Consider the following 11947-nt stretch of genomic DNA (forward strand, 5'->3'; position numbering starts at 1 on the left):
CTTGATCTCGAATACATGTCCCTCGTCCACCAATTTGTGAAAGTTGCTGATGTAAGATTGTGATCTTTGTCTGCCCACCCTCTTGTCTGTCGTACCCCATATCGAATGTCTTCCTCTTGTTGTCCATTTTAAGGTCTGTCGTAAACCCCTTTCGTATGTCTTCCTTTCATTGTTGTCTCCCAAAAAAATTGTTGTCCCGTTACAGATGTGAAACATCGCCAAGAATATCAACTATGTGAACATCAGCAACCTAATTACTTAAGCACCCTAAATTCCCTTCTTTCTCTACTATATTATTTTATTCCTTAACCTCGACCAAACCGCGAGTCTTTCGGTTCCCCAAAACTAACATTATGTATAAGATTTAATAAATTAATTGTTAAACTTGATTTTGGCTTCGTAACGCTCCACGGCAATTGAGCCTCCAAAATAAATGAAAGATTAATAAAAAATATATGAAAAAAGATACTTTGTAATAATGCATTTGAAGTAACGAATGAAGGCTTTATAAGTTTTTTTAACACTTTATTAATGTGTCGGCGTTATAAGTGTTATCGATACATTTAGGTTTCCAAAGTTCTTATTATTTGTTTACAGTAAACTCTCCCTTACTCGATACTCAAGGGACCAACGAGTTAGGGGGTATCGAAATAGAGAAAACATTTATATTTTTCTTCCAAAATATCAAATAATTTTCATAACATGTAGAAATATGGTTGAGAGTCATTCGACAGAATGCCATTTAGCCGAATAGTTAAAATGGATTTCCTGATTAAGGGAAGTGAGGAGTGAGATGTTCGAAATGAATAGTGAATAGAGAATTGAGAAGTGAGAAATGAAATGTTCGGAATCAGCACTTCTCACTTTTTACCTTTCGCTTCTCATTTTTCACTTCTCACTTTGCAGCTCTTACTTCACAAGTTTTTCACTTCTATTTTCTCAAGAAACCAGGAAGGAAGGAGAAGGAATAAAGATTAAGTTGAAAAAATCCAATTTACACCTCACTTTTTACTTCTCAATACTTGGTCCTCTTACTTCTCAGTAGGGCTTCCATTCCCGGAAACGATTCCCGATTCCCGGGATGCTCACTTTAGTTTCCCGAATTTTACGGGAAATTATTGTTCTCTAATAATGAAACTTTTATTCAGTAGTATATTTCGCTTTCAAAGTAGATTACTTGTTGCGACAGGTGATGAGATTTCGGACCATCCGTTTAGCAAAACTCTTCTTCTGTTGAGTTGAGTTTGCTTTTAGCTGTAAATTCATTTATTTTAATTAGTTTTAGGTTACATTTTTCATAGGTTTAAGTTTTAGCACATAGTTCATTGGCTCAATAAATTCAACTAGCCGTAAACACTAGTAATTAGCATATAAATCTATGTCCTGTCCAACAAGTGTTTTTCGTGTATTTTTGTCACAAATTGTGTCCAACAAAGTAATTTCTCCGTTTTGTCTTTCTACGTCTGCTGTCTAACAATGCTGAATTCTATACTGTTTACGTGTTTCTGCTATTCTTCATATCTGCGGCGACGGTTGTCGACACTCATCAGTTGGTACTTCTGGCCCCACAGAGAAATTTTTGGGTGATAGGGTACCGTCCTGAACATTCCCCGACCCGTATTGCTCCGTGTCCTCACGAGCAGTATCCGCCACTTCAAGGACGGCCAATTTTACAACTGGACGCCGTAGAATGCCTGTAGATGTTTTGACGTTGGCACTTCGACATCTGCCATCCCTGCCAGGGAACACTCGCAGAATGCGACCTCTGATCCACCCATTCCGAAGTCGGTCATCTACGATCATCACCAAATCTCCGGCCTCCACCGGTTTGGTGTCTGCGAACCATTTGGTTCGTTTGGTAATAGTGAGAAGATATTCCCTTATCCAGCGCGTCCAGAACTGGTCCAAGAGCCGCTGATATAAGAACCAGTTGGAACGCAATGATAGCTTATCGTTGATCAGTTCGGATGAAGGTTGATTCACTCCGCTAGTGCTTAACAAGAGGAAACAGTTTGGCGTTAGCGACTCGTGTTCCTCAGTCTCGAGGGGCATGTAGGTCAATGGCCTCGAGTTCACCACAGATTCTGCTTCGACCAGCAATGTAACCAAAGTTTCTTCGTTTGGCTTACGCTCAACAGACAGCGCAGCTAAAGCACATTTTACGGACCGAACCATACGTTCCCAAGACCCCCCCATGTGCGGTGAAGCTGGTGGGTTGAACCGCCATTGAGTCGTAGTATTGGTGAACGTTGAGGCCAAATCGTTGTTAATACCTTTTATCTGCTCCCTTAATTCGCCGCTGACTCCGACAAAGTTGGTTCCCCGATCACTATATATCTCCGAAGGTGCCCCTCTCCGTGCTACGAATCTCCGTATCGCCATTTTGCAACATTCTGTTGTCAAGCTTGTAACAAGCTCGAGATGTATTGCTCTGATAGTCAAGCAAGTGAAGAGCGCGACCCACCGCTTGACCTCCTGTCTGCCTTGTACGATTAACAGCGGACCAAAGTAGTCAATTCCTACGAAACTGAAAGGTCTCACGTAGGGAGTAGCTCGGGCAGCTGGTAAAGGTGCCATCCTTGGAGCTGCTGGAGTCGCCTTGTACACCCTGCACCAATAACAGCGCTTCCGAGTCCTTCGAAATGCCGCCCTCATTTCCGACAAGTGGAATTTCTGTCGCATTTCATTAACCGCTGTCTCTGAGTTGATATGGTTGAACCGCCTATGGTACGAATCAACAATCAATGAAGTTACAATATGGTCCTTTGGCAGCACTACGGGATACTTGTACTCGAAAGATGCTTCAGGATAGCCGGCAATCCGACCCTCCATTCGAACAACTCCGCGGTCGTCTAGAAAAGGCGATAACTTGTACAGTTTACTTGTCCTATCCAGGCATCGGCGTTGATGCGGAGGTAGCTGTTGATTTTTAATCATCGTGGTTATCTCTTCTCCAAAGGCTTCGACCTGGGCTAATCTGCAAATTGTGCGCTCTGCATATTGAAGTTCGTCTCGAGAAAGTATTGGCGATGTATTAGTAATCTCATTGCGCCTCTTTCGCTTCAGTTGTTCGACAAATCGGTGAACGTATGCAATCGTTCGCAAACAGCGTTCCCACTTAGAAAATCTGGAGAACTGCACTATTTGTTTTATTTACGCTTGTTAGGTGAACTTGTACCGGGCGAAGTTCCTCTGTGGTATGACAAGGAAATGTTGTAGATTGGGGCCAGGAATCTGAAGTTTCGTACAAGAAGCTTGGACCCCGAAACCAACGGTGATGGATGTTGATTTGTAGGCCTTCCTTCCACTTGGTAGCATCATCGGCGACATTCAAGCGAGAGGGAACGTGATGCCATTCTTCTACTTTTGATGAGTCCAAAATTTCCGACACCCGACACGCTACGAATTGTCGGTATTTGCGTTGATCTGAATGCAACCAGGATAGAACAGTGGAAGAATCACTCCAGAAGAACCGTTAATGAATGCAAAGAGTATGGTTCTCTGCCACAGACTTCGCCAATCTGGATCCTAGCAATGCCGCTTGTAGCTCGAGACGGGGTATTGATAGAGGTTTCAACGGCGACACTTTAGTTTTAGAAGACACCAGAACACAGCGCACTTGGCTTCGATCTATGATCCGGAAGTATGCCGCAGCCACATATGCTTCCTCGCTAGCGTCGACAAAGACATGCAGTTCCAGAGTATTGAAGCTTTCTGGAAGATATCCAGGGAAATAGCATCTTGGTATGCGAATTGCGTCCAGTTGTCCTAACAGACGGATCCACCGATGCCATTCCTGGAACATTTCGCTTAATATTTCTCCGTCCCAATCGATTTTTGCACGCCACACGTTTTGTATGAGAATTTTCCCATGCACCACAACAAGAGAAACCAGTCCAAGGGGATCAAAAATGCTCATGACCACCCTCAGTAATTGCCGTTTTGTGGGTATACGCTGTTCCTGAATTAATGGCATCAACTCTTCCCGGAAAAGAATACTGAAAGCGAATTCATCTGAATCAGGATACCAACTCATTCCTAGAACACGTTCTGAAGGTGAAGATGTATGCGCTTTGAAGCACTTCACTGTTTCTTCCGCGGATTCCCCGACCCGTGATAGAACTTTTTTAGAGCTAGACATCCAGTTTCGTAGGTGAAACCCAGCTTTTGCATGGACCATCTTTATCTGCAAAGCTAGATTAATGGCCTCTTCTGGAGTGTCTAGGCTGTCCAAGTAATCGTCCACGTAGTGGTTGTGGATGATAGCGGCAGCTGCTTTAGGGAACTCGGACTCGAAATCTTTAGCAATTAGATTCTTAATGAACTGCGCGGCAGAGGGCGAGCATGTCACACCAAACGTCGCGACATCCATGACGTACGTATCCGGTGATTTGGAGAGGTCGCTCCGGAACAAGAACCGTTGTGCTTGCCGGTCTTCTGGTCTTATCTGGAACTGATGAAACATTTGTTGTATATCACCACTAATGGCGACTTGCCGTTGTCGGTATCTGGAGAGAACTGATGGAAGGGACGTCAGCAAATCTGGCCCTGCGAGTAAAACGGAATTTAGCGATTGACCCCGTACCGTCGCAGCTGCGTCCCAGATCATGCGGACTTTCCCTGGTTTTCTAGGATGTACCACTACCCCTAGTGGAAGATACCACACCCTTTTAGGATCCGATGAATACAATTCTTCATTCGTAATTTTGTGTGCAAATCCTTTCTCCTGATATTCATCCATTTGTTGCTTGAGATTTTCGAAAAGCTCAGGTTTCCGCATCAGCCGACGTTCTAAAGAGCTGAGCACAATGGATACGTTTGCGTGCGTTTTGACAGTTTCACCATGGGAAAACTGTCAAAACGTACGCAAACGTATCCATTCTGCTCAGCTCTTAAGGATCTCAAACGACTCTCTGCCATGGGCTTGCTGTCTGGAAAGTCGATGTAATCATGTTTCCACAATAGTCCTGTCTGAAACCTTCCGGATGGCAATCGCGAAGTAGTTTCTTCCAGAATTTTCTTTGAACGCATTTCATCGGAGCCTTCCAGCAATGGTGCTATGGCAACGCCAACGTTTTCTATCGAAAAAAAAGTCCTTCACTAGATCATGTAATTCATCGTCAGCACTGCGAACTTCTTGGTAGAGATGGATGTGACACTGTTTCATTGAGAAATCTTCGTCAGAAATGGGACCGTAAACAGTCCAACCCAGTCGAGTTTTTGCTGCAGCCGGTTGGCCGATCCTACCTTCCCGAATTTTAAGTGGAATTTTTAGATTCACGTTGTCCAAGCCAATGAGGATAGTTGGAGTTGCGTTGCAATATCCTTCGATGGGTAGACCGCGAAGATAAGGAAATCGATTAGATAGCTGATCAACTGACAAACTTTGCGAGGGAAGGCGCAGCTTTTCGACGGTGTGTATGGCTTTCAGTACGTACCGCTTATCAGCACCACGGCCTGAGATTTCGAGACGTATTAGCCGAGAATTCTCCTCGGAACGTTCCACATCATTGGTCCACTGCAAACAAAGCGGATACACCTTGCCTGTCACTCCTAACTCACGAGCGACTGTCGCTTCGACCAGTGTTGATGAAGACCCTTCGTCCAAAAACGCAAAGGTGTGGATGGATCTATTGTTCCCGAAGAGCGTCACTGGGACGATGCGAAATAACGTAGCGACTTTCAGGGCGTTATGAACATTAATTCGTTTGTTCACTTTCGGAGACTCAATTGGTACTGCAGACTATGGCTTGCCCGGGTGCAATAGTTTGTGGTGCCGTTTTTCACATCCATCCATTCCACACATCATCGCCTTACAAGGAAACTTCCCATGCGCTACTAGGCACCGTCTACATAAATGGTTCTCTTGCGTCCGCTTCCAACGGTTCTCTAAATTGTAGTTCTTGAACACGCCACAATCCCGAACTTTGTGTCCAGGTTTGCAACAAATCGTGCACGGCTTCGGCTGGGTATGCTTGTCTCCGCAATAGCTGGGTTGATGTTGTTTATAGGCAACCTCCGATGGATACCCGGTTGAATGGGTGTTAACGTACAACTTCTCTTTCGTCTTCTGTTTGCCGGAATAAGAACGAGGCTCTTCAAGCAGTGGAAAGGGTGTAACATCACTTGCAGCTACCACTAGTTGCGCCATGTAGTTCCCAAATACGCCTAGATCAACCACAGGACACTTTTGCTTGAAGAGGGCCCAATCTAGTTTCAAATTCGCCGGAAGTTTATTCACCAACTCTTGGAGTAAAGCTGGGTTAGAAAAGTGGGCCTCCTGTCCAGCAGCGCGAAGATGACCGCAAAGATTCTGACAGACAAGTCCAAAAGATATTAAGGATTCTAGCTTATCTGGTTTTGGAGACGGTGTAGTACGAACTTTTTGCAATAGAGAATTGATTACTAGATCGGATCGTCCGTAGAGTGTATACAACGTAGCAATGATCATGGGAACCGATGAGGGCTCCAACAGAAAACTACGTACTGCTTCTAGTGCATTTCCTTTAAGACTCCGTTGTAATCGCATCAAATTTTCCCCATGAGAGAAACCACATAACTGAGTCGTGTTCTGATAGCAACTTATGAGCAACGACCACTCGACTGGATCGCCCGAAAAGATGGGAAGTTCTCTGGAAACGATGTGTCTGGCAGCGATTTGTTGAGCAGTGGGAGCGTTAATCCAAGATGGAGTCATTGGTGCGGGGACAAACAAGTCACCGGGCGGAAGTATTGTCGATGCACCGTTGTTGACTGCAACTGATGATACAATGGGTAACGAATTGCTTTGGATTGTTCGCACATCGGACGGTATCGGCAAACCGGACGACGACGCAGGAAGGCAGTCAGCAAAATGCACGGAGGGGGCAGTTGTATTTCGAACGTATGGGGTACGTTTGTGTGTTGGTAGAAAAACAGATGGATTGTTTGGGGGGGGGGGGGACTGAATGGCGCGGTCGAGAAAAAAGAAGGGGGTTGAATGAAAGATGACACTTTTGGTATGTCAAATGTTTCATTGTTTTGCAATGGTCTAGTTTGTAATGCAATCTGATCAGAACACTTTTGACTCACCGAAGTAATTGTTGCAGACAAACGGTGTCCAATGGACGATTCGAGGCCAGACATCAACGGTGCTGAAGTGGCGAGGATCTGCTGCTGCATTGTACATTCCTCACTAACCTTGCTATGCTGTACCAACGATTCCCGCGCTGGCAACGAATGCTGGATAGTAGCACCCACCGAAACTGGATTCTGTTGAGCAGGACGCAACTGTACTCCACAAAACTTACGTTGAATTTCCTGCAAATCCACCGCGTATCGAGCTTTCGGAAGAGGTTTCGGTGTTGCTGGCGGATCCCAAGTTAGACTCCAGTCCAACGGATCTTGAACTTCGAGCAATGCTTGTTGGTGACAACTCGATTGCTGAGAATGCCACCTAGGTTCTTCTTGAGTAAGCGGCTGACTCGGATTGAGACCAAAGGTAAACTCCGCTTGTTTACCGGACATTGGTGTCGAATTTGCCGCTACTGTCGTGGGCACTGACTGTCTTGGCTTGTGGACTGTCCCTGTTTGTGATGATGGATCGGCGGGGATTTCATTGCACCCGATGCCAGAGCCGATGAGATCGTTCTGAAGCCACTGTTGAACTATCTGCACACCTGACAGCGAACTACGACTTCTTACACTGTTTACTTCTTCTTCTTCGTCTATCTGAGCCTGCATCAGTTCGAACTTTTTCGCTAGAAATTCCTTCTCCCTTCTTAGCTTTTCTTCCGCAGCCTTCTCTTGGGGTGTATTCTCCTCTTCAGGACGCTGCATGTCTAGATGGATCTTTGCGCGAGCTAGAGCTAGTCGATCAGCTAGGCGATCGTGCCGGATGAACATTGCGTTCAAAACATTGAACACACATATCACACTGGCCATCAATTTAACGAACAACTGCAGCGGAGTCGTTATGCATACATTGCAAACACTCACGGCACCTTTTTATTATTTCTTCGGGGTTGAATGGTCGGCCGCACAAACAATTGTGTCTGTTTGCCATTGTGTTAATAAAACCGCGTGGCGTGATGTAAAGCCTCTTAGAGCAACCCCGTCTTTGTAGATAAAAATCTAAAAGTTTTGTTGCGACAGGTGATGAGATTTCGGACCATCCGTTTAGCAAAACTCTTCTTCTGTTGAGTTGAGTTTGCTTTTAGCTGTAAATTCATTTATTTTAATTAGTTTTAGGTTACATTTTTCATAGGTTTATGTTTTAGCACAAAGTTCATAGGCTCAATAAATTCAACTAGCCGTAAACATTAGTAATTAGCATATAAATCTATGTCTTACATTTTTAGTCTTTTTGCGTCGCAAGTCCTGTCCAACAAGTGTTTTTCGTGTATTTTTGTCACAAATTGTGTCCAACAAAGTAATTTCTCCGTTTTGTCTTTCTACGTCTGCTGTCTAACAATGCTGAATTCTATACTGTTTACGTGTTTCTGCTATTCTTCATATCTGCGGCGACGGTTGTCGACACTCATCAGTTGGTACTTCTGGCCCCACAGAGAAATTTTTGGGTGATAGGGTACCGTCCTGAACACATAGTATAAAAATATTGCTTGAATCTGTAGATGCTACAGTATTGTACGGTTCAACCCTAATACGTGTTCAAAGGAGGCAAAGCAAAGCATAAGTTTCCATCGGTCGTTCATTTATTTAGTAGCCCCAATCACCGGTAAGCGTTACGAAGTCGACATAAAAATCTAGTGTTTGATGAAATTTCTCAACAGCCAGAACAAAACTTCTCCAGATCGCAGATATTTAGGCAAGGACAGAGACGGCGTTGGTAGTTTTATTGTCAGAGGTTAAAGACCTTCATTTTTGACTCACCCCGATTCATGTCCCAAACAGACTCATGTTCCATTTTTGTTTTGAGTTATGTCTTTCTTTTTCAAAATTACAATGAACTATTAGGAATTTACTGTCTGGACATGTCAGAGTATAAAAGTCAACATATTTAGTTCTTTACTATAAGGTCATTGCAGCAGTCTAATAACAAAAACTCGCCAAACTTATGCAATTTTATGCGTTTCTGGTGCTGCACGGAATTTCAAATAAAGTTTGACAAAAAGAATCATTCAATATTGATAGTTAGGATTTGTAAGGTACAATCATAAAACGCTTTTGAAAAAACATTTTATTTTTGAATATATTTTCATTCATATGCTCTAATACCTCAAATTTAATAGCGAAATGTGCTCAAGTGTTCGATTCAAGGTTCGTATTATAATTCAAATTCGACAATAACATTGTTTGTATTAATAAAATATACGGACGAGTACCAGGACAGGATGGTTGATGTTAGAAACCATCCGGCAATAACAGAACAAATCCTGTCAAAGCCGTCTTCTCCTCCATATCAAGGAAAAATGCTAACATTATGGAAATGTAGCACGCTTTTCGAACTAAACAGAGAAAATTCTCAGACTTTTTCCAACATTTTTAATTATTTTAACACAATATAGCAAGTATCAATCCCTTGAGGTCGAGATTATATTTTTATCCTAAGTTATTATTCCACGTTACGATTTTGAGTTTCGCATGATTGATTTATTTCTTGGGATCCCGGGAAATCCCGGGAAGGTAACATTTTATTTCCCGTTTCCCGGGAAGTTGATTCCCGGGAAAAAAAGGAATCCCTACTTATCAGTTCTCACTTTACTTTTCTCACTTTTCAACTCTCACTACTCACTTTGTACTTCTCATTTCTAACCATTCCCTACGCACTTCTCGCTCCTCACTTTTCCTTTCTCACTTTTCACTTCTCACATTTCACTTCTAACTTCTGACCTCTAACTATTCACTTCTCAATTCTTACTTCTCACTTCAAACTTCTTTCTTTTCACTTCCCACTTTTCACAATTTATTTTTACTTGCTTTTCTTTTCTCACTTTTCGTTTCTCACATCTCACTTCACAATTCTCACTTCGAATTTGTCACTTCTCACTTCTTATCTTTAACTTATTACTTCTTACTTTTCACTTGTCACTCCTCACTTCTCAAATTTCTCACTTCTCACTTTTTACTTTTCACTTCTCAATTCTTACTTCATTTTTCTTGCTTCTAACTTCTCACTTTTCATAATTTTCTTTTCATTTCTCACTTTGAATACTTCTACTTCTAACTCTTAATTTTTCACTTCTCATTACTCACTTCTCGCTACACACTTTATGTAATTCCCACTTCTCATTTCTCACAATATAAGTTGTTTACCTTTACATACGGCATTCGGCAAAATGGCCTGACATCATATATATGTATTGTGCGTGTGAACTGATTCTGATAACATCGCGTTAGCGAGGTGAAAATGCTTTCGGAAACAATTTCGACTTAGAGAATATCGAGTAAGGGAGATATCGACTTACGGAGGTAACGCAGTATGCAACACTCAAGGGACTTTAAATTTAATGAGTGAAAGAAAATATCGAGTTAGAGAGAGTTCACTGTATTTCAAACGCCATCATGCTTTTAAACAGTCCGTCTATAGTGATCTGCAATAAATTGTGTGAAGAATTTATTTATTTTTTTGACAAATGTTTTCAATTGGCACACACTTAAAATAGATTTCGCTGTTCGGTAATTTTTTTGACGAAAAGCTTCGGTAAACATGATAAATTACAGTACGTTCGGTTAACATGATTAAATTTACCGGATTTCGGTAAAATTTTACCGAACAAACCGTAATTCCAAAATGATTTGACAGACTTCGGTAATTAAACTTACAGTTCGTTCTGTAAAATCGGATAATCACCGTACATTGTAAAATAAATACCAAACAAACTGCAAAACTAATTCTGTTTTACAGTATTCCGGTAAATCGTTGAAAGGCGGTTGAACTGGCAAACTGTCATATTCAGTTTTGTTGAATCTATATGTAGCAAGCGGCTGTTTCAAAGCTGAAAGAAACGGTAAATAATTTTTCATTGGATTTATCACGGAAAAACTAAACTGATAAAAGGAGAAATGATAACAGGTATGTTACGTTCATAATCAAGTAATTTGTTTTTCTCCGCAATATTTTTTTCAGCTTTGGAGCACTGACTTGGGCACTTGGACTGAAAAATTGAAGCATCTTCTAGTTTTCTCCAAAGTAAAGCGGAATATATAATTATAAATATTCATTTGATTTACGTTCATCGTTTTCCGTATAGAGAAGCAGAACCTGATTTCCTCTAAATCCCATTTTACTAAAAAAAAACAATTAAATAAAGAAGTCATGCGTTTAAACTACAAGCCTGTTTTTGCCTTTCTCGTACAACTAAGTTGTACCGAAAGGCTATCATTTCACTCCGAAAACGAACTTTTGATAGAAGCCTCTGAGACCCATAGTATTATATACCAATCGACTCAGTTCGACGAGCTGAGCACATGTCTGTCTGTCCGTGTGTATGTATGTGTGTATGTGTGTGCGTATGTGTGTGCACAAAAGCTATGAAAAACATTAGACAACTTTTCGTATAGTAATCCTTAACCGATTTTCTCGCAACAAGTTTCATTCGACAGGGGACAAAGCCTTGTTGATCACTATTGAATTTTATAACGATCGGTCATTGCGTTTGAAAGTTATGAAGAAAATGGTACATCGGACCATATATACTCCATATAATGCGAGAAAGGCACCACCAACGCTAGGTGGATTAATCTGGGTTTTTATTTGATAACAACTAAAAGCATCAGTTTTATTTTCCCCATTCAAAGCGAAAAAAACAACCGAATCGTACGGTAATTTTGTTTTTCGAATTACCGAACAGTACGGTACTTGTTGACAGATCATCAAAAACTAAAACTACCGAACGATTGGTAATCTTTTCATTTACCGAACTGATTACCGAACGTTCAGCTGTTGAAAGTTCGGTAAAAAATTACCGTACACTGTAAAATATTCTAAGTGTGATACTTTCAAGAT

General features: G+C 41.8%; 1 protein-coding gene across 1 annotated transcript; it reads right to left on the reverse strand.

The window, feature by feature from the left end:
- Positions 1 to 1515: 1515 nt before the first annotated feature.
- On the reverse strand, positions 1516 to 2937 carry LOC134209884 (uncharacterized). Its single transcript, XM_062685907.1, has one exon. It carries the CDS (start codon positions 2935 to 2937, stop codon positions 1516 to 1518), a length of 1422 nt encoding a protein of 473 aa, XP_062541891.1.
- Positions 2938 to 11947: the final 9010 nt, after the last annotated feature.

Source organism: Armigeres subalbatus, chromosome 2 (assembly GCF_024139115.2).
Source record: "Armigeres subalbatus isolate Guangzhou_Male chromosome 2, GZ_Asu_2, whole genome shotgun sequence".
NCBI lineage: Eukaryota > Metazoa > Arthropoda > Insecta > Diptera > Culicidae > Armigeres > Armigeres subalbatus.

What these genes read in the sequence shown, in the direction of transcription:
- LOC134209884 (XM_062685907.1), bottom strand. Translation starts at nt 2,937, where the DNA reads ATGATTAAAAATCAACAGCTACCTCCGCATCAACGCCGATGCCTGGAT.